Source organism: Pelecanus crispus, chromosome 2, assembly GCF_030463565.1.
Source record: "Pelecanus crispus isolate bPelCri1 chromosome 2, bPelCri1.pri, whole genome shotgun sequence".
NCBI classification, from domain to species: Eukaryota; Metazoa; Chordata; class Aves; order Pelecaniformes; family Pelecanidae; genus Pelecanus; species Pelecanus crispus.
The window spans coordinates 23,379,614-23,402,667 of NC_134644.1; the positions used below are offsets into that span (position 1 = coordinate 23,379,614).

At 40.5% G+C, this 23,054-nt stretch overlaps 1 protein-coding gene across 2 annotated transcripts in view; it reads right to left on the reverse strand.

The window, feature by feature from the left end:
* Positions 1-13,591, reverse strand: part of LOC104024262 (macrophage mannose receptor 1) — a 65,870-nt gene extending 52,279 nt beyond the window's left edge. For both annotated transcript variants that reach the window (XM_075704576.1, XM_075704575.1), the window contains exons 1-5: positions 13,531-13,591; positions 9,253-9,654; positions 7,608-7,781; positions 3,349-3,513; positions 112-225 (exon numbers count right to left, since the gene is read on the reverse strand). In XM_075704576.1, coding sequence (XP_075560691.1) covers positions 112-225; positions 3,349-3,513; positions 7,608-7,781; positions 9,253-9,654; positions 13,531-13,591 — 916 coding nt within the window. The remainder of the gene's footprint in view (positions 1-111; positions 226-3,348; positions 3,514-7,607; positions 7,782-9,252; positions 9,655-13,530) is intronic.
* Positions 13,592-23,054: the final 9,463 nt, after the last annotated feature.

Below are 23,054 nucleotides of genomic sequence, written 5' to 3' on the forward strand. Positions count from 1 at the left end.
CATCAAAACAAGCTCAGTAATTGCAGGAGAATAGAGTACTAGAAAAGAAATATGTTACATGATGACCAAAGTTTTGCCTTTTAAACTGAGTAGCAACATATTTAACCTTACCTGGAACCCAATTTAAGTATCGAAAAGGAGCACCACCAACCCATTGCCATCCGCTGTTGAAATTCAAACTGTTAAGACCAAACCAGAGAGCAGAACTCAGTCTGCCAGTCAAACCTAGGTAACAGAGACAAAAAGAGATACTGGAAGGGCACAGCAAGAGCAAACACTTTCTCAAGACTTGAGAGCTGAATTCTAGCTAAACTGTCTGCTTCTCCTTTTTCTCAGTACGAGTTTTAACAACTTCTAACCTTTTAGTTAAGGTGGCTATGCTAAACCTGCAAAACATGTCATCTTACATGGGTCATTTCAGTTCTAGAATTTTCACATTTTTAGGTGTGGAGAATTTTATTACAATGGAAAACAAAATGACACTACTGCATGCTCTTTGTAAACCGATGATCACAGGAATAGGAAACAAATATTTTTTTTTCCAGAATTACAAAATATTAAATTGATAAAGTTGCACAAAAGATCATAAAACAAAATGAATCATGAATATTTTCCTGTTGTGTATTTTCTTTTCCAATACAATTAACACATGTGAGTTTCAAATCTACAAAATACTGTGAAGTAAAAAAAAAGTTTGCATTTTATCGAAGTACATTAAAATGCGATCATTCCAAACACCATCTTTTTAACAGCACATCTTGTACATTTTTCAGACTCATCTGATTTCACTTCTTTAGCCAATGATAAGTCAGACTCCTAAAACCAGTTCCAAATTAATCCTCCAGTTCTGAAAAGGACCTAGAAACATCATGCTAAGTATGGTCCTGCTGAATTCTCTAGCATTATTTATAGTCATTATTAATCAATTGTCTATCTCTGCCTTTCGTATAAGACTTGGAAGCCCAGTTGGATGACTGCTGATTTTTTTGAATTAAATTTATTTCTGCATAGCTCACTGAAAATCATTGCACAATATTTATTATCTATTTCTGCTTGTACCAATGGCATCATGCCAGTATGTAATTTTGCTCTATATATTTTAGTTGTCTTTGACACCATGATTATGGGTAGCACTTGAACATGGCAAAGTTAAAAGGAAGGGTAGTTAAGCACTGGAAAGGAATGGAATGTCATACCAGAGCCTGATTTGGCACCAACATATTAACATGTTCCAGTACTTCTTCTATACAAACAAGTTGTTATTAAGACAATCAAGAACTGAGCATGACAGGAAATCCTGGTTCTGCCAGGAGAGCTGTAGAATGAAAAACTGATTTTCACATACATTTGGCAGCAATATCTACTAGTTTGCAGTTAAAACACACCTACTAATAACTCACTTCTATATGTCAGTGCCAGATTGCTCCCTTGAGCATTAGTTTCAACAATAGTTTCGTCACACTCGGTAAAAAAGACCCATGTTTTGACCAAACCCTTAAATTGAAAACAAAAGTTTAGACAGAACAGACTGTTCATAGCATTAAAAATACATTTATCATCCCTCTAAATTGGAGCAATATGGACTTGATGGGTGGACTATTAGATGGATAAGGAATTGGCTGGATGGCTGCATCCAACGAGTTACAGTCAATGGTTCAATGTCCTCTAGGGTCTGTATTGGGACCAATACTAAGAAATGTCTTCATCAATGACATAGTGCGATCGAGTGCACCCTGAGCAAGTTTGCAGATGACACCAAGCTGAGTGGTGCAGTTGACATGCCAGAAGGATGAGATGTCATCCAAAGGGATGTGGACAAGCTGGAGAGGTGGGCCCATGCAAACCTCATGAGGTTCAACAAGGCCAAGTGCAAGGTTCTGCACCTGGATTGGGGCAACCCCCAATATCAATACAGGCTGGGGAATGAAGGGATTGAGAGCAGCCCTGCCGAGAAGGACTTGGGGGTACTGGTGGATGAAAAGCTGGACATGAGCCGACGATGGGCACTTGTAGCCCAGAAGGGCTGTATCCTGGGCTGCATCAAAAGAAGCGTGGCCAGCAGGTCGAGGGAGGTGATTCTGCCCCTCCAGTCCACTCTCATGACACCCCACCTAGAGTACTGCATCCAGTTATCAGGTCCCCAGCACAAGAAGGACATAGACCTTTTGGAGCAGGTCCAGAGCAGGGCCGTGAAAATTATCAGAGGGCTGGAACAACCCTCCTGTGAAGAAAGACTGAGAGAGTTGGGGTTGTTCAGCCTGGAGAAGAGAAGGCTCCACAGACACCTTATCACAACATTTCAATATATAAAGGGGGCTTATAAGAAAGGTGGAAAGAAACTTTTCAGCCGTGAGTGTAGTGAGTGTAGTGAGTGACAGGACAAGGGGCAACAGTTTTAAAATGAAAGGGAGTAGATTTAGATCAGATATAATAAAGAAATTTTTTACAATGAAGGTGGTGAGATACTGGAACAGGTTGCCCGGAGAAGTTGTGTATCTCCATCATTAGAAGTGTTCAATGCAGGTTAGATGTGGCTTTGGGCAACCTGATCTAGTGCCAGGTGTCTCTGCCCATAGCAGGGGGAGTGACTGGATGATCTTTAAATGTCCCTTCCAACTCAAACCATTCTCTGATTCTGTGAACTTACATAGTACAATATATGGCACAGAAAAGTTTACCATTCAAGTGATGTAACATATTCAAAATATTTTCTAATCTATTTAATAGATGAATTAGTGGACTACTTCATGTGTGCACACAGGCTAAGAAGGTAATAAAAAGGAGACTGTCTCATAGAATGTAAATGTTTTCAAGCACAAATTCGGGACTGAATTTTTTCAGAGAAGTTTGGAAATTACTTTAAAAAAAACATCGAAGGAGATTGAAAATAAAACAAGCTCATTATAAGTCCTTTTGTTTATTAGTTCTTTTTCTTCTTTTTCACATTTTAGCACATACTGATGATATGACAGCTTTAAAGAGATAGGCCAAAAACATTGACTAGTACACACAAGTAGAGCACAAAAATGATGCAATCTTGGTATCTGCATCTTTGTCTTACAAACTATTTTGCATTTTCCTGCATTCCAACATTCATTCTTTATTGCTTTCATAACTTAACTGCTCTATTTTTTTTTTATGTTACCATAAGTTTCTGGCAATATTAAATCAAGATAAAATAATCATTATCTGTCCAACTTTTCCAGCTGAATCATTCAGGATAACAATTTAAATCTACTTATTACCAGAACTGAACAAATATCCATTTTCAAGATGGAACATGCTATGTAAGTGCCACTGCTACAATAATGCACTTTTAAAAAAAACTGATGGATAATATTACCCTACCTGTCAGGTATGTTTGTTCATGCAACTCTGTGATGCTTAATAACTCTGCCTTCTGTTGTTGACAGCTTTTTCTTGCCTGGTGCCATTTCAGAGCTGCTTCAGAGTTTATCTGGTACTGGACATTTGTTAAAGGATCGGTATTCCACAACAGATCAATACTATTAACTGCAGGGAGAAAAAGAAATGCTGTAACAGATGATGAAGACAAAGCCAGAAAAAATATAGAATAAATCACTTGGCAAAAATACACAAACCTAATCACTGCAATAGGGAACTGGTTTGAAAGGAGTCCTGAGGCTCTCTAATGTGTTAGTAAATCCAGGGCAGAGCTAAACCATGCCAGCCGTGCTGGAGAGTACACAGGTAATGAAACAATGTCACCATTTTCTCTGGTATGAAAAACCTGCTGTTTAAGACAGAAGATGAATGGCTAAAGTCATGCTAAAAGAGTTGATCTCTCACTGTGGATAAAAAGACTAAAAACTTCCAGACTCACGCTAGCTGAGGTGTACAACAAGCTGAGCACTTTTCTGAGATAAGAAAAGGGTACTATGTAAAGTGGTGTCGTGGTTTAGCCCCAGCCAGCAACTAAGCACCACGCAGCCGCTCGCTCCCTCCCCCTACCCCGATGGGATGGGGGAGAGAATCGGAGGAGTAAGAGTGAGAAACACTCCTGGGTTGAGATAAGAACAGTTTAATAATTGAAATAAAGTAAAATAGCAATGCTAATAATAACAGTATAATAATGATAATAATAATAATGATACACGAAGCAAGTGATGCACAATGCAATTGCTCACCACCCGACGACCGATACCCAGACAGTTCCCGAGCAGCGATCGCTGCTCCCTGGCCAACCCCCCCCCGAGTTTATATACTGAGCATGACGTCATATGGTATGGAATAGCCCTTTGGTCAGTTTGGATCAACTATTCTGGCTGTGCCCCCTCCCAGTTTCTTGTGCGCCTGGCAGAGCATGGGAAGCTGAAAAAGTCCTTGACTAGCATAAGCAGTACTCAGCAACAACTGAAAACATCAGCATGTTATCAACATTCTTCTCCTACTAAATCCAAAACACAGCACTATGCCTGCTGCTAGGAAGAAAATTAACTCTATCCCAGCCGAAACCAGGACAAGTGGCTATGAATTTTCTTACTGTGATAGAGGTAATCAGACCCAAGCAGTGAACACAAAACTTAGATTATCAGCATCCATCTCACCCTTTCCTGCAATCCCTGATTTGTCTTATGCATGTATCGGGCATACCACCACACCTTCTTCTCCGCCACGTGACCTGACTGTGATCTCCTTGAATACCTGAACCTGGTACTTTTAGCCAATGCCAAACCAGTGAAAATGTTTTCCAGCAGGGCCCAACATTACAGCTGGCCCCAGAAGGTACCACACTCTTTACACTACTGCAGCCTCTCCTGGCTTGTCTCAATTGAATCCCCACAACAAGCAACAGGCAACAGTGTGATCTTGCTCTGCCAAAAATGGAACCTACAGAAGGCCCTAACACTGAGCTAAATATCACTCCATAAAGAGATTAAAGTTGCATGACAAAAGCAGAATATAGCAGAGTTCACTGCATGTCTGCTGACAATCGAAAATGACTGAAATTCCTGCAGCCTGTATCAGAGTTTCTCAAGTTGCAAGCTGTGAAAAATTTGAGAGAAAGAGGGCTTTTCCTTTTCCGAATGCAGAGAGCTCAGAAAACCTAAGTGTGCAAATAAGAGGAAAACAGTACAATAAACAAAACTCAGGACAAAGGATGATACATGTGAAATGTCAGCAGGTCAGTAACCAGTTCCACTTTTTCCTGTATTATATCTGATAGTCTATAGATAATATGAAGTGCCTCTTTTCAAATTAGCCTTAGAAAACAAAAATCAAACATAACCTACTGTAATATTGACATTTGACTAAAAATGGGAACTTTCATCTGATTATCATTATCCACAAACCAACTTTTGTCCAAAATATTTTATGACTATCAGAAGGCAAAATTTCTTCACTACCCTATGTTCTACAAGACCATAAATTCCTGTGCGTAAGCACAAGCCTGAAATAAAATAGAGATTGCAAAAATATTGAAATCTATAATTTAATAAAGAAAATTGGATCTGGCTTGATAGAAAAAGTTTTGTAAGTCTTGTACAATTATTACAGAGGAAGAGAAAAACAAGACTATTTAAATATTTCCTCATTCTCTGCACTTTTTGTCTCCTTCCTAGTCAGCTGCAAGTTTTATGCATCACTTATATGGATTTCTAAATTCTTCACAGAAATTCTAGCTCTTTCATCTGTCAATAAAGGGGCCTCAATGGACTTTTGCCCACTGGAATACAACTATAGGCATACCTCATGACTTACTCTCCTGAGGGTCTTACACTGTGCAACCTGTTTTCTTCCTGAACACCTACTTTTATATTTGTGGTGCAACATACAGCTCAAAAAGTCACAGTGTAACCTGTAAATAACCAGTATTTCCTAGGCTACTAAAAATTGCCTGATGTAGCACACTTCTCAGTTTCTTCCTGTGGGATTTAAGTTTTTGCTGTCACTGTATCAGTATCTCTTTTTAAAGCACCAAATAAAGGTTCATACTCACAATTATGTTACCTCCACTGGTCAAATTTCTACACCTCTATTGAGTATAGTAACTATTGTAAGTATAGTCTTATTCCCTCTTCATTTTGGAGAACATTTCAGCTGGTTTTGCTCACAATGAAAAGAAGTAACTGGTTCAATCATGATAATTTCACTGTATGTCCAGGCCCCAGTATGAACAACTGTAATAGTCTGCATCACATATTTTCATATTGGCACTTTTGCTCCCCCAGACAGTTTAAGAAACAACAAACACTTTAATCTTATTAAATAAACTTCAACATATAAAGACTTAAATGTTCTACATTTAAAGGTGTTGTTGGAGTTTATTAACTTATCACTCTCCCATGCGGTGCATTACTCTTGCATAGGGCTGACTAAAACTTCTGCTACCACAGCCTGTCTCTCATTAAAATATATGACCCAAACTTGAATATTTTATAGCCAGTACTGAAGAATCAGGAAGGAAACATGCAGGCAATCAGCATAAAGCAGCTTTTTCCAAAAACAATCACAGCCATCTGAATGGATTTCCTTGAATTATGCCAAAGAATTAAACAAAATTGTAATGATGCCTCCTATTTGCTATACTCAAAGAACGCTAGACAGGTAGCATTCTTAAGTTGATCTTGCATGTGCTGTATTAATGGGATTGGTATTCCCAACATGTTTTTAATATCTTGAAAATAATACTGGCATAGAAAAACACACATGCAAATTTTATTTGTCTGAAATAATGAATGCAACATTCATGGAAATCAGACAAGGACACTAATACTTCATCAAACCAGTTAAGATCAACCCACACTGTTTTCTTCACATCAAAGGAAAGACATGTTTTTCTCCTTGGCTCTGACTGCAGTCAGCTGGAGCTTTACAGCAACACACAAAGAAGAAGGGAGGCAGAAGTGCTACCTTTCAGCATGACAGAAGCAGCAGCAGCTTGCAGACAAAATGCTTAGTACATATTTTACAGAAGTTCAGAGAAACTTTATTTGAATATAAAATAATTCAAATACATACAGGCATATTACTCCTGTTTACCTAAAGTAGTATAAACATTTCTAAATAAAGTTCTGTATATTCATAATACTACAGTTGAAACTCTAACTATACTCAAACCAGGGAACTTAGAATATAAATACTTCTCATTGATTTTAAATACAGAACTACAATGTAGCACACAGATTTGGGAAATACTGGGATTTAGTAAAAAGTTCATGTAAGGTCCTTCACATTTAAAAGGCAACTCATTCTACAAAGTAGTCTTAATTTTCAATTAAGCTATATTCTAGCTTCTGATTCTGCCACATAAACTTCTACATGGCCTTTTGCATATATTAATGTAACATCTTTACAGCTAATTAACTTTCTATTTAAGTAAATGGTGTAATTACAGATTCCAGCGTATGATTAACACACTTTCACACAGATGTAGTTGGTCTTTTTTTTTTTTTTTTTTTTTTTTGTGCTGAGCCCTATACTTGCATATTTAAGTAGTTCCTAAAAGGATAGCAGGCTGCGTGGAGACAGAAAAACACACCATTTCAAACTGTATTTTGTACAGTAAAGTACATGATAAGGACACCAATATTTCCAGGCAGCTGAATAACAGCACAGCAGAATCTTGAACATAAAAAACTTACATTTCAATGGGCAAAATCCATATATCTTGTCAACATCAAAGTTTGAAGTGGTTCCACACCAGAACCAGCCATCTGATCTGCCAGCATCTGTGCAGTCAGCATACCATTTATCACCAAACTTAAAAGGGAATACACAAGGTGCTCCATTGGCGTTTCCTTTCACTGTGTAGATATCTAAGGAGACACAACAATTCAAAAACGTATAAGCAGTAATAAGCATGGGGTATATATCAGTTCAGCTTTATGATCATATTATAGCATGTCATAGCAAGCAGAGCTTGCTAGCTTAGTATATAAACTGTACTAGAAATGGGACACTGATAACTTTACTCTCTAGGTCTAAGCTGATACCCATGTCTACAATGAGATGAATTTTTATTGCTTAAGGATACCACTGACCAGAACTGACTGAGCCAAGACAAGTACATTCCTGTACCAAATTTCACATGCATAACAATCAAAAGTATAAAATCCACACAGTGAAGCAATTTTCTTTTTTTAAGCACAAACAACTGCTGATTCTTCAGTCAATAACCCACTCAGTTGCTGACCATTTTAGACAGGGAAGAGTTTTACATACATGTAAACTTGAAAGATATATACCACAGAGTGACTCCAATATTCTATGCCCAAATAAAATTTCCATTGGCATCTAGAGATAATTTTTGTTTCATCAGAAACCTGAGTCGATGAAACTTATCAAAGTAACTAAAGCAGTTTCCTGTGTGTGCACATATAATGTACATGCATTGATGGGAGGAGACACAGAGGAACACTACTTGACAGGGACCACTAGAGATGACATACCAAGGTCACTGTCTCACAGAGCTGCTAGAAAGCAAAGGAGGAAGGAATGGCAGGTCATCACTTCATCTTCCCCGCTGCCAACTTTCACATAATTTGCTTTGCTACGGTTCTTTTATTCTGGCTCTAGACCAAGGACTAGTACTGTAGTCAGCCTTTCTGTAAACCCTGGAAAATGCATCCTTACCTCCCTCTGTGCCCATCTCTGTTTATCAAAGAATACTAAATGGGAAGCCAAATGTATTGCCAGATATTTATCATAAATATATGTATGTATGTATGTACCATACATAAATTTTTCAAATGTAAGTATTTAAATTATCTTATTTGTCTCACACTTCAGCACCAACTCTGAGACTCACTTCAAACACCTAGGAAGGCATCTTCAACATGCTGGAGCTGAAGATATCAAGAGTTAATTAAACCCTTACACCATAATTCATATGTGATCCCCAAGGGGGAAAAAAAACCCTCACATAATCATCAGACTACACACTCGCACTACATCTCTCTGTACACATGTAAATAGTAAAAGCTGTCATTAACGGTCGTGTATTAGTTACACATGTGTTCCAAACACCCATAGACTTTTTTCCCCCTCTCCAAATGAATCACTACCATGCATGGTTAATTATCTATCAGATGTTGACAACTTTGACAAAAAAGCAAAACAAACCCCTCAAAAAACATGAGACACACACTCAAGTATTGCTGATTTCACCAGAAGTCACACTCACTGATCATTAATGAGATGAAGGAAATTCTCCTACACTTCTAAATATTTTAATTAGATACACATAGAAATGAATTGAAATACAGAAATTTATTTACAGAACTTTACCTTCATAGCCTCGAGAACACAGATCGTCCGTGGTTCCGTAGACTTTCCACCTACTCCATAAACCAGATCCCTTGTACAGCATAATATTCCTTTCCTGTCTGTTTCCATAGTTGAAAAACAAATCTGCCCCTTGGATTGCAAAGAGAGTCTCATTTCTGCATTCCCATCGCTGAAGTTCACTAGCTTTGTCACAAGGATACAGAGTGATCGGAACCCAGTCTTTCTTCGAAGGCACTCCCAAGCACAATTTGAATGCTGTGCTCATAAGCTGGTGATCTGAGACCCATCTGAATTTTTGTGACTCATTTTCTTGAACGCAAGGAGCAACAGTCACTGAATTAGAACTTTGAGCCAGTACACAGTACTTGTGATCTTCATTATATATTAAGAAGATGCTAGTATCTGTAAGACAAAAAAACACTGGAATCATTTGGTTTGAAGTATCTTTCTTACTGTCTAAATGAAATATGAATCTGGACACTACTCTTGGGGTTAAAATTTCATCATCCATTCAGCAAAAGAAGGTGCGGTACACCGGCGGCCTACACCTGCTAAAGTGACTGTAGAATGCAACTAGTTCAGATGTGAGGACATTTCAACCATTTTGCATCAGTGAAAGCATTTACACTCACAAGTGCAAGGCAGCAGAGATGCAGATTAGTGTCTCCTGTAGCTTTAAAGCATGGGTTAAACTGAAGAGAAAAAAAACATGCTTATGCTATTATTCCAAGCTGCACCCATGGGAGTTACTGAAACAAGGGAGCACGCACACCGTACACCGCAGATCCTGACACTGAGCACTCCAGCAGCACTGGCTCCTTGATCCTGGTTCCCAGGTGTGAGGAGATGACAACAGCCATTAAGTTCTTCAGGCTCCGTTTCCCCACAGTGGGGAGTCCTGTTCCCCTAAGGTCTGCTAAAATCCTTAAAGTCTTAACTGAGGGGAAGGATATTTTTTTAAGCTTTATACACAAGCTACTTGTAAGACTAGAACAGCTTATTCATTTTTCACTCAACTGCAGTAATCAGTGATTTCTTTCTCCTTTCTTACATTTCTCCATTATGAATGAAATACTGACAACAGCAGGATTTGCCACCATCAGGTATGCCTCTTAATGACTTATGAAAATCTACGAGGCTTTTCATAGCTCCCAAAGTTATTTCTCCCTCTAAGTAAATAGTGCTTCACAGCATGCATTTTCATGTATTCAAGGTTTATTTCAAAACTGTAACCACTAGAAACGTTTTTAGCATCTCTTACGCTTGGATGTACTATGGAGTGCAACATTTCTGAGCTAGTCTTGTCCGAAGACTGAGGATTTCCCCTTCTGATTCCCCTGAGATACATTTTAACATGGTAACTTAATAGTTCTCTCTGATATTGGATCGCATAATATAGCAGGATGCACAAGGTCTTAAAACTGCATTTTAACTGGGCTACAAGCTAGGAAAGAGAAATACTAATTTATGTGACTCTGGGGAGTGAAGCTAATTAAAACATTATTTATTTTAGTGTATGATTACCAAATTAAACAAGTTCTATAATGGAGAAATATTTAAGGGGAAAACAGGTTAACCACAGAAAATTTTCCCTTCTCCGCTGAGGGTCCAATATGGAAATGATCATACTTGTCTGCAGAAGAACAACCTGGGAACAAATAACCTCTCTCTCTCAGGGAAAGAGCTGACCTAGACTTATCACATCCATGGTTCAGTTTCCTTCTCCTGTCCTTTGGCTTCCAACTCACTGGGAAGTAGTGTAAAACTGATGAGCACTGGAGACTGATATCGTTGCGTTTTGCCAATCTGTTTTACTCACAGACAATACAAGGAAATGTATAATTATCACCGCTGGTGATAACTTTTTTTATTCTGCTTTTCTACTAGCATTTAGCACAATGTTATTGTAAACTGATATATGCAATGCTTGCAACTCTCCTTTTCCTGAAATCTTATTTGAAGTTTCTGGGTAAAAGAGATGTCAGACATTTTCACATGTGTGGAAAACACTGCCTGATATTTCAATCTGCTAAAATTGTATTTGTGGCCTAAAATAACATTCATTATTTTACGCAGCTTATGGTAATAAAGAGAGGATGCTATGCTTGTAAAAAAGATACCCCAAGTCAAAACCCTGGATTGCTGCAACCAAGCCTGAAAGGGTGCAGAGTTTTGGCTTCAGAAAGAAGGTTAGAAAGCTGAACAAAGAGGTCTGGCCAGTGGCAGGGGGGAAAAATGAAAAAAAAAAAAAAAAAAAAAAGACAAATCTTTGGTCCTCTGCTTTTCTGACTGCACCTTTACAAAGCGTTAGCAGTGTGTAAACGCAACACAGCTGCTTACATAAGGGCCCCAGCGCACACAAGGCTCTGACAGGGAGTAATACACAGGTAAGCAGCTAAAGGGCCAACACAGCCAAGCAGGCACTGAAAATAAGTTGGCACCAAAACAGGAGGACAGTACAGGAGGTAGCAGGATGCAGGAGAAACTGTGGCCGAGACTGCAGTTGCAGGATTTCCTTCCCCTCAGAGTTGCTCCTGTGTCATCTATGACCATACAGCAGACTTGTAGCATGGTCCTGTGTTGCTCTAGTTTACAGCTTTATTTCTGTGTTTGTTCTGCCTGCTCGGACACCAAAGGGGATTCCCATACAACACCTTCCGTGTGAGTTATTAGATAGTCTAGAAGAATATGAAACAAGCCAGGTGTTTGTGTAACACTTTCTGTGCCCTGCCAACTCTTCTGTGTAAATACTTGATACCGCTTCTGTCAACATGATGAGTTGTATCTGTAAAATGGGCTGAGCAGAATTACTCATATAACCATTAACTGTGTTTCACTGTTCGGTAGCAACATTTGTTAAAGAGCTTCCATAACAGGCTGCCATTCTTCACTATAGATGAGCTGTAGGTGGTACACTTAAAGGTCCATCACAGCATGATCATGAGTACCACAGTCTTGGTACTTTGATTTACACCAGTTTCTAACAGACTAATCCATATTTTGAAAATTACTCCTGGAAGGAGGTTCCTGGAAATGCATAGGAACATGCCAGGCATAGGAACCAACTTACCTCACCATTATAACCCATCCAGGGAGATCTAGCATCTTTTACATCAACTGTCCCAAGTAGATCCTAATAGAAATTTTCTCACAGGCTTTTATTTTTCTTCACCCACCACGCTGTGACTATTTGCCTATCTCTGGCCCCAGCTTATATCCAAAGAATTGTATTACGTACTATAAAATCTCACCTGCCAAGTATCTCTTCCACAGTAGAGATTTCTAGTATGCCAACATAGCTTCACACTCTGCAGCATTTGCAAACTATTACAGATTATGCAACTGTAAATCAAGAAGTAACTTGTGAAGCCAATGAAGCACTACCAGTGTTTAAATGGTAATGGAGAGCACCAGAAGAGCACACCAAAAGCTAGAAATGAGAGATGGGGGAGCAGATAGCCTACAATGACCACTGCTTATTACACAAAGCAAGGCAGGTTACAGGGCAGCGTTATGAAGTTGTCCTTCAGTAGACCTCAAACTGGAGAGCTGAGGATGCTGAGAGGCTTTCAGGAAGGGCAGATGCAAAACTTTCACTGAAAAATCGCAGTGCACTGGAAATCACAGTAATTCTCAGAGCGAGAGGCTGCCAGCTCCAGGTTTCACCAAGAAACACATCTTTCCTCCATCTTCACAGCTCTGTTCTGTGCCAATACCTCAGCTACCTTAACATCCCCCATGAAAGCCTTCTGCCAAAAGCAGGTCCCCAGGCCCATCGAAGACCAGAGGACTGAAGGAAAGGCAGAGCCCCGACACCGGGCCCTTCTGCACACCTCGGCGAGGAGGCAGCTGAAGGAAAGCTGGGTGATGGCATTAAATCGATCGGGGGCCGAGGCCCCCAGGCAGTGGGGGAAACTGAGGCACTACCAGTCACAGCCCTGTTTGGCGCCCGCAGCGCCATGGCCACCCAAAGCGCTGCCTCGTCAGGCAGCTTCGCCCGCCGGGCACCTCAGGGTGCGGGTGACGAGGGGGAGAGATTTGGGGCGGGCGGCGGAGGGAGGGCCCGAGGGGAGGCGGCAGCCGCCCCCCCCCACCCGCCGCATCGAGGGTCCCCTCGGGCAGCACCGAGGGGGTTAAAATGGCCGCGGGCTGCTCCACCTGCGCGGCTGCTTCCTCCCCCCGCCCTCAAGCCCCAGGTCAGGCTGGGCTTCGGTACCTGCCGCGACCCCGCTCTTTTCCCGGCACGTTTCATCCCGCACAGCCCCTGCGGGCACTCACCCATCAGCGAAAAAACCCGGGGGAGGAGTGCGAGGAGAAGCAGGGGCAGGCAGGGAGCCATGGCCGCGCCTTCGCCCGTGGCGCCTCGCCGCTGTGAGGAGCGGGCTTCCCGCCGGGCAGGTCCGCCGCGCTTGCGAAGGGCTGGTGGATCAGGGGAAGGCTCTGGGCTCGAAATGATAAGGAAATATCCTGTCACATGGGGCGTTTTGGAATAACAGGAATTCGCTGTTCAAACTTTGCTTTCCTAAGCCGATTTTTTTTCCCCTCAGCGGAGGGAAGAGCTGCCTTCCAGGCACATGCAGGTGATAAAGTGGTGATAGCTGAGAGGAGGCTGAGTGGATTTTTTTTGTTGTGGTGGTGGTGGTTCTTTTGTTCATCCCCTTTGCGGCCCTGTCAGCTTTGCATGTGGGTCAGCTGTTGTTTTTTCAAGAAAACGAGCCAAAGCCGCGCCGAGGGAGCAGGGCATCCCCCTCCTCTCTTTCGGAGGCGAACGCAAGTCTCAGACAAAACCCCTGCTCAAACGACCGGGTTTCTCCCGAGAGCGAGGACTGCAGAGACCTACTTTTGGAAAACCGGGATTTGGGTTGCCCCCCCGTCCCCTGTCACTCCTCCCCCACATGCGAGCAGGTTGCTCCAACAAGCGCCAGGGCCGGGGCCGGGGGCACAGCCTCTGCTCGGGAAGAGCCGGAGGGGACAGACGGGCTTAAAAACTCTAACGAGTCATTTTCTGAGCTCAAATAAATGAAATTCAACGGATTTTTTTTTTTTTTGTGGGGAGCAGCATGTTATTCCTCAGAGGCCATTGTCAGTGGATGGTCTGAAGGGTCCCGAACGGATGGAATACAACAGCCTTACTGCTGTCTTACACACAGAGACTTCTGTAACATAGCAGATTTACTGAGCTTTGTGATACAGCATACACAAATTTGAGAAGCATCAAACCTAACGTGTGTGAAGCATGCTGTACGGCAGCTCTCCCTGTACTATCGTGCACTCAGAAATCTCTGGTAAGTATTGAAAATCCTCAAAAGCCCCCTTTGCTGGAAGTTCTGGGTGGAAAAGTAGAGCATGTCCAGGGAAACACCAATGTGAGATTAGTATGGAAGGAGACAGGGCAGAGTGAGAAGGTACTTTGACAATATTTTTAGAGAAGAAGAAATGATGGAGATGAAGTCAAGCTCATTTGAAGTCAACGACGAAACTCCCGTTAACATTGGAAGGGATTCCAGCCAGGCACTTCAGCTGTGCTGGGCCCTCCTGTGGACTACGTGTGGGGAGTGAAGAGGAAGTGTTTCATAATTTCTCTTGACATCTGTGGACCCACATAAAGGTCAGGAACAGCCTGGCCCAGGGACAGGAGGCGGGAAGTATTTCAGCCATAATTGGCAATGTTTTGTACTGTTATGTTGACGAATTCTCATCTGAGAAACTTCATCTCTTGCTGCAGTATATGGCAGATATTTATTATTCGCTAACTATTTGCAACGGCCTTTATGCTGAACAACTAAAAGATCTGAGTGCTTACGCCAAGGAGATTATAGCTAACTCAAATAACCATAGTACAATTCAGAAATGAAGAATTCCTCCATATTCTAGCACTACCACCTTCAAAAGATTCAGGCATTCAAAGTATGAAAAGTGTTTTTAGAGGCGGAAGAACAAGTATTTCCTAAGTCACCTTAGTATTTGTTTACATATTTATTTTACTAGCAGTTAGCAACACCTGGAAGCCCAGGAAAGCGTCTAGTGCTAGAAGGAACAAGTCAGAAGATGGAGAATAATGCTGCTGCCCCAACAGAATACTGTTATTTGTTAAGACCATCACTGACATTTTGGAAATTTGTGGTATTCTTTTGGCCCAAGATGAACAGAGAAGGGAGACACTGTCAAGTTCAGTCTCAATGTAAGTAAGTACAACTGCAACAGAAGTCTTTAGATTAAACCCAGATCATTCAAATAGCATAGGGGGCTGCACATAACTTAAGTGCATATGTGTGTCACACAAATAGGCAGAAAAATGGAAGTAAATAGATGAGTAGTTACACCTATTCAGCAGTCAGTCGCTGTACCAGGAATGAGCTGGTGAAGTGACAGAAGGAACCGTATTAAGCCATTCTTGGAGAGTCTCAGAACTGAACTGGACAAGGAGCTGAGCAACCTGATCTAAATTTCAAGTTAGCCCTGCTCTGGGGAGAGGATCATACTAGATGACTTCCAGAGGTCCCTTCCAACCAAAATGAGACATCAGAAGAGCTATTTCCTCAAGACAAGTATTCCAGCCTTTCTTGGGATCTGTGCCTCACCAAATTAGCTCCCTTCCTGATCTGAAAACCGCTTTTTTCTCATTGTCCCTTGCACACACTGGAGATACTGCCACTTTAAAGCCACTTTGAGTATGGGGTGTGTGTGTATATATATGTATATAAAAATATGTACCCTGTCTAGAGCAGCACAGGTCTTGATGAGCTTTTTCACGTAACCTCCATGTCTCATATGGCATACTCCTCAACAATTGTGTCTGGATGTGGCTTGCTCTTTGGGAATCATCACGCAAATACATGCATTGTATGTTCTGGTCTGATATAGTCCAAGGGAAAGATTTTCTCTCTTTTGAGACAAAAGGATTCAGGAAAGTCTCAGGCTGTAGTGATTTGTAGGCAAATAGTTACCAGAAGTCCAATCTGCTACATAACTAATGACAGGATGCATGCCCTAGATAGACATATGTTTTAATCTCTCTCCGCGGGTAGCAGGCCAGCTGCCATTTACATTTGGAACAGAAAGGCCTAAATTCCTTTGAAACAGGTCGGACCCTCTCTGCTTCTGGCACATCCAGTATTTGCAACTGGTGACTCTTCCTGGCAAAATACCCTGAAATCCTGAAGTCACAGTGGCCCTTGACTTTGATAGTCAAGAAGAAGATGGAAAGTTCAGTCTAAATGAAGTCATATCCAGACCTGAAACATAATATCCCTATTTTGTTTACGTTGAAGCAAAACAACTGGATTATTGGCCGCTCTTTCACATTTGCATCCAAGATGTTTTTTGATGTTTCATGTGGGAACCTGTATCTCTCAGATGGCATTCAGTAGTTTTCTATACATTTCTATACATTTCTATACATTTCTAATGTTTGCATGGTCATATATAATAAACACATACACAAGAACAAAATGTGCATCATTTGTATCCTTACTATTATCACAATAGCTATACTATATTAAGAAGCTATATAAACAAGACATTGAGCAGGGAAAAAAATAGCAATTGCCAAAGTTAATATTTCCTTTTTACAAAAATCAGATTCCTCTGAAATGTTATTAAGAATTGATTTTGAGGTTTCTGATTTCTAAAACCAAAATATAATAAAATGTTTTAGGAAGGAGAACAATTAAGGCTTTAATATATGACACCAGAGAACCTTTACCTAGTAAAAGTCCCTTGAGAATACCATTAATATCATGTACAATATTCACTTTAAATTCAACTAATGCAGTCTTCTATCTGTGCTTTAAATTTAAAAAAACATTTAAAATTCCAACATTCTGCCTTTACCGCAAAGCAAGAATGTCATTGTTCTTTGCATATACTTTAATTGCTTCATAAATATATATGGCTATTGGGAATGTTAGTATACTCTCATGATTTCTAACATTTCCGGTTCAGTTTATGCTTGACCCACACTATGAAAATAAAGAAAAGTGTCCACACTCTTGCATTTCTGGTTGCTTACAGCTACAAATGAGTGTCACCTGCATAGTTAAAAGTCACAGTAAATACAGCCCAATGTTTTCAGATTCTCAGGCCAAATAAAGAAATTCTAGCAGGTTTCAGTTTTCTGTCATCATAGAGAAATCTCAAGTGGCAAAAGAGAGAAGGTCCGTAGCTGCAGAACACCCAGTGTGCCTACATAGATCCTGTCATGTGCCTTTTGTCAGTGCTAATTTGATTTTTCCATGGTATTCTACTATGTCATGTTTCAGAAATACAGCTAGATATTGGATTGTGGGGTGGGGACTGTTTTGTATAAAATACAGATAAGAGATCCTTAGTTATAAGGTGTTCACATCTTAAAATTAGCGTATTATGTTAGGGGCTACTTGGTGAACACAGCTGAGACTTACTTTCTTTTAATGAAATGACTTCTCGTTACACAAGCCACCATTTTAGCATATACACGATTTTTTTATCTCAAAACCAGAAACTCTGTAAATTATATACATTTCAGAGAATAGCCTGGAAAGTAAAGATATTCTGCTTAGGGACAGGGAGGAATGTAGCCATGAACTGGGCCACTTTCTATCCACCCACCAAGAAAAAACACCTAGTTTAAACAGAATCCAAAGATAACCAAAGATTTTTGTATTGAAAGATTTCTTCCATAGGCATCATGAAGCCTTGCAGCATTAAGACACCGATGTTTGGAAGTTCTGCAGTGGAAGATGCTGATGACTTCTCCCTAGCTTAATTCTTCTCAGTGTTTCTTCTTAAACACTTGACATCACAACTTGCTTGCGAGATAGCAAGTTGTAAATGCTTTCTCTCTTGATACAGACATTACGCTCTTATTCTGTGAAGAGTAAGGTAGTTTATATGCACCCAAGCGAGGTTTTTTTGACTCTACAATGGGTTAACCATAATGGAAGCCTATAAACATTTCAGCGTTTCAGTAGTAGAGTCCTAGAGTATTTAAACAACATTCTCACACTATTGAATGATTGTATTGTTGCAAAGAGCTGCTTAAAGTTAGACACTGTACTGGTTTTGGTTGGGACAAAGTTAATTTTCTTCATAGCAGCTCAGATGGTGCTGTGTTTTGGATTTATGACCAAAACCAGTGTTGGTAATACAGGGATGTTTTAGTTATTGCTGAACAGTGCTTGCACAGCATCAAGGCCTTTTCTGCTTCTCACGCTGCCCTGTCAGGGAGTTGTCTAGGGGTGGGCAAGAAATTGGGAGGGGACACAGCCAGGACAGCGGACCCCAACTGCCCAAAGGGATATTCCACACTGTATGACATCATGCTCAGCAATAAAAGCTGGGGAAAGGAGGATGCGGAAAGGGGGACATTCAGAGTTACAGCATCTGTATTCCCAAGGCCCTGCTTTCCTTGGGAAGTAGCTGAACACCTGCCTGCTGATGGGAAGTAGTGAATGCATTCCTTCTTTTGCTTTGCTTGTGCATGAAGCTTTTTGCTTTACCTGTTTAACTGTCTTTACCTCAACCCACAAGTTTTCTCACTTTCACCCTTCTGATTCTCTCCCCCATCCTGCTGCAGGGGTGTGAGCAAGCAGCTGCATGGGGCTTAGCTACTAGCTGGGGTTAAACCACAACAGACGCAGGCTAAAAAAATATTTATGAAGGTCATTTCAAGAACTTTACTATTCTATACATTCTAATTAGTATATAGGAGTCAGAGAATTTAGCTTTATTTCAATCAGAATCTTTCAGGGGTCAAAAGAAGCTAAGAGGAAAATCAAAGAAAATGGACAGAAATCTTGAATTTTTTCTAAGAATTTTCGATGGCAGACAAACTAAATGTAACTATCAAGTTGAGGAAAAAGTATAGCACTGTTGCATATGAACTAAAAGAGCCAAGACACAAACCTATGGATGCTGACCAACAGTCACCAGAGCTGATTTCAAATGTAGCTAAGGCTGAATCAGGCACATATCCTCCATACAGAAGCTAGTAGAAAGAAGGGTTATGAAAACTTTCAGCACTTTTTCATCTCATCTTTTGCTTTGCAAGGCTTAAGCTCATGCTGTTGACTTCTGCAAGCATGTGGAGATGAGACAGCTAATAGGAACAGTGAACAAAACGGTGCATAAGTAGGATCCAGTTCAGCAATGGTTTTACAATACCATTATCTCAACAAGAAATTTTGACCACTGATGAGAAAAAAAAAAAAAAAAAAAAGTAAAACACTGCCAAGGAAGTAGATTCATTGTTCTGTAATTACTTTAAATTCCACCAAAAAAAATCTCCTCTAAATACCCAAATGTGTTCAGCCCACCTACACAACTCCTAAGACAACAGTACAATCATCCTAGCCTCCTTTTGCTGTCAGTGGAGAGAAAAAGAGGAGCAATTTGGATGTCATACCCTTCCATGAACACCTCGGACATCTAGTCTTACCTAACTTGAGCCTGGGCCTGCATTCCTGAACAGGATGCATACATCATTGTGCTAAGTAGAGCAACAGAATAAATATTAAATCTGAATAACCATTTTGTTTTTCTCACGGCAACACCTCAAGCCTTTATTGTGAAGCCCTACATGCTTTTCTTTTTTTAAAGAAAAACTTTTTTTAATTACCTTTTTTACCTTTCCGTCGTCCAACATAAAGCAAATGGATTAACTTCCTCTCTCTATCATCTGCCTACAAGCTATGGCAGGTATCTGCTCTATAGGAAGAAAATAGCTCACCACTGATTTGGGAGGTAAAGTACCTTAGTTCACTCCCAGGACAGACTTGCTCTCAAACATGAAATCCATGCTGCAAATCCACTCCAGCCAGGAGACAGAAAGGGAATGCCACTGTAGTAAGGACTGGTTACTCTTCACAGTCTATTCAGTTTTCTCTCCCATTCTGTAATAGTAAAGCACTCCTAAGTGATAACTGTGGGAATTTTGTTTTAATTACAGCGCTCTGCATGGCAAATAGCTGACACAACCAGAGCAGTAGGACCCACGGTGTTGTTATCTGCACAAGAGACAATTATAAAGCTCTGGACTGCCATTTCTCATTTATCTAGGTGCTGTAAGTCTTCTGATAAGAGTTCTTCTCAATTAACAAAATGAATACACATCTTTAATCTCCCTCGTAACTTTACAAGTACAGCAGTGGTCTCTAAGTTTTCTTCGTGCATAGTAATATCCAACTATGTGGATATTATCACAGAGTCAAAGGTCAGCAAAATTTGGAACACAGTAGGAGTCAGGCAGAACACACCTTGAAATTAGTGTAATGCCATAACATACTGATAACAGTTACTACCTTTGAGCTGTACACTCAGTTCTAGTTATTTACCATGGTTAAAAAGAGAGGCGGCAGAAATGTGGCAGTTCACAGATGAAACAGTGTTTAATAAAGGATGAAGAGATTTTCTCACCAGGAAATAGTTTTCGTCAGAAATTAAAGGCAAAAGTTGGGACATGATAGAGTAAGCTAAAAGGATAAATAGTATAGAGCTGGTTTGTCAGTCCTTTCTATTTGCCGTGTCATGGTACAAGCACAAAAACATCCAATTTCATTCAAAAGCAACAGTCTTCATATCCATTGTCAGTATCAACTCAAAATATAACCATAGACATGAGCTGTGAGAGGTCCTTCAAAAACTATCATCCTTCAGGAGAGAAATAAATCAGTAAGAGACAGTATTTAAGAAGAAAAACTTCTGAGTGGGTTATGGGATCGATAGGTAACTGCCAGCTAGAGTCTGGCTTGGCTTTGTTTACAGAGAAGAGGGTTATTTTGGGGTTTCTTTGTTTAACTTCCCTTCAAATAATCTAACTGTGGATTAAATCATAGGCAACACTCCTTAACCACAGATTTGATCCTGTCTCACTGGAATAGGAATACTATGGCATTCCTGTAAGTATTAAGAGGATACATGAGATACATGAGATACATGAGGATACATGAGAAATCTTTAAATCATTCTATTGGGTAGTAGTTGATCAACATTGCAATATTCTTTATTATAAATAAAAATCTGCATCCATGATCAGTATGCCAGTAAGTCTATGCTATCATGAATATTAATTCATGATGGTTACAGTAGCGAAGTACTGCACACATGTGATAGAGGAGTTTTATCTGAAAGAAGGAGACAGGTTTCAGTGCAATTTCCCAAAGAACTATGAAATTAAAAAATAATATGAGTTTAAAAAGGCACATTTTTTTTTAAAAAATTGATACTGTCCCTAACATTAGTCAGTTTATTGTTACAGATGGGGCTCTGAGCAACCTGATCTGGTTAAAGCTGTCCCTGCTCACTGCAGGGGGAGTGGGCTAGATGATCTCTAAAGGCCCCTTCCAACCCAAAGCATTCTATGATTCTATGATTCATATGCTAACCTCAAGTTTATGAAGCATTACCCATAGTTTATCCATGGGCAGAATATTAGATTTTTGGAAGGAAATATACCTAATTTCACTAAAGGCACTGAGAATTGCAGTTACATCTATGATTTAATGGTCAAACCTCCTGTCTTATTCAATGCACTCCTTAAGCCTGTGCTGTCTGGAATCTTTTTCACCATTTTTGCAGAGCTTACAAATCTTTTTTCATCAGAAAATGAACTCAGTAACGCTGAAATATTATGAAGTATTATGTAAACTAAACGGCCACTGAGTACATATTATTGCATTTTCAATATAGTAGGGGAAAAAAATGAAATTTTATTTCACAGAACATTGTTACATTTCATTCTACTTTCAACAACAGGGTTTTTCTTTTGGTAATATTTCCTGCAGAACAGACTAAAATTTCCACGCTTCAGTTCTGTCTGTGCCAGAACAGACTGAGCGTCCCTCCCAGTGACTTCCAGCTGCCAGCTGGCCAGCACCAGCACCACGAGATGGCCCTCTGCCCCACTACAGCTCACCCTGTGTTTTGTTCATAAATGTGCTAGGTTTGTCTCTCCTGAGAATGACCAAGATTGACAACGATGGTTTTATTTGACATTGTTTAGTCACCAAATAATGCCATTTTGATTAGTCCAGAACTGTATATGCATTCAGACACAGTTCATCAAGTTTGTTTGAAAAGTGATTGTCATGCTGGATTCACAAGACAGGATGACTCATTAGACCACAGCAGGGTGGATCAGATCTGGGCACGTGTACGGGGACGGATGCCTCCCACAGTGGATTTCAGATCTGCACAGCACGTGTCCTGTCCCTGCAGTGTCACCCAGGAACATCGCCAGTCCTGATGAACACACACTTCTCCATAAAGCCAGTCCTAAGTAGCTAACTTAGTAATCCTGTGTTTCACTTTATTCCTGCTCTCACTTCCTTACCTTTAAAATGAGATAGTTACTACCTCCCTCGACTTACTAGAGGAGTGATGCGTGTATTGAGTATTGACTATAGTGAAATTTATAAGCCAAAAAGTGGCTGAGACAGTCTCAAAGTTATTCTACCCTCCAGTGTTTTTCAAATGAAATAAAAGCCATGTAACAATTTTGTAGATTGTGGTCTGAAGAGGCATGCATGAAGGAGGATGACCTGAGAGACAGGGGTAGAGGGAGGGAGGCTGGTACTACCTGGTGTGTGGGAGTAGCTCTGATGGAGGGAGCAGACCTACCAGGGGGTGAATAGGGGCTGGGATAATGCCGAGTGCTGCTGTGAGAAGGCACATACTGAAACAGGAGGCTGGAACTGGTATAAAATACACCTTGGGGCTTAATCCTTGCCTGGATCTCAGGAAGCTGCTGGAGTTACAGTAATGAGCCTTCTCACTTTTTCCTCTGCTCCAAGAGATAAACACCTCACCACCTTCTCTCAATGGAG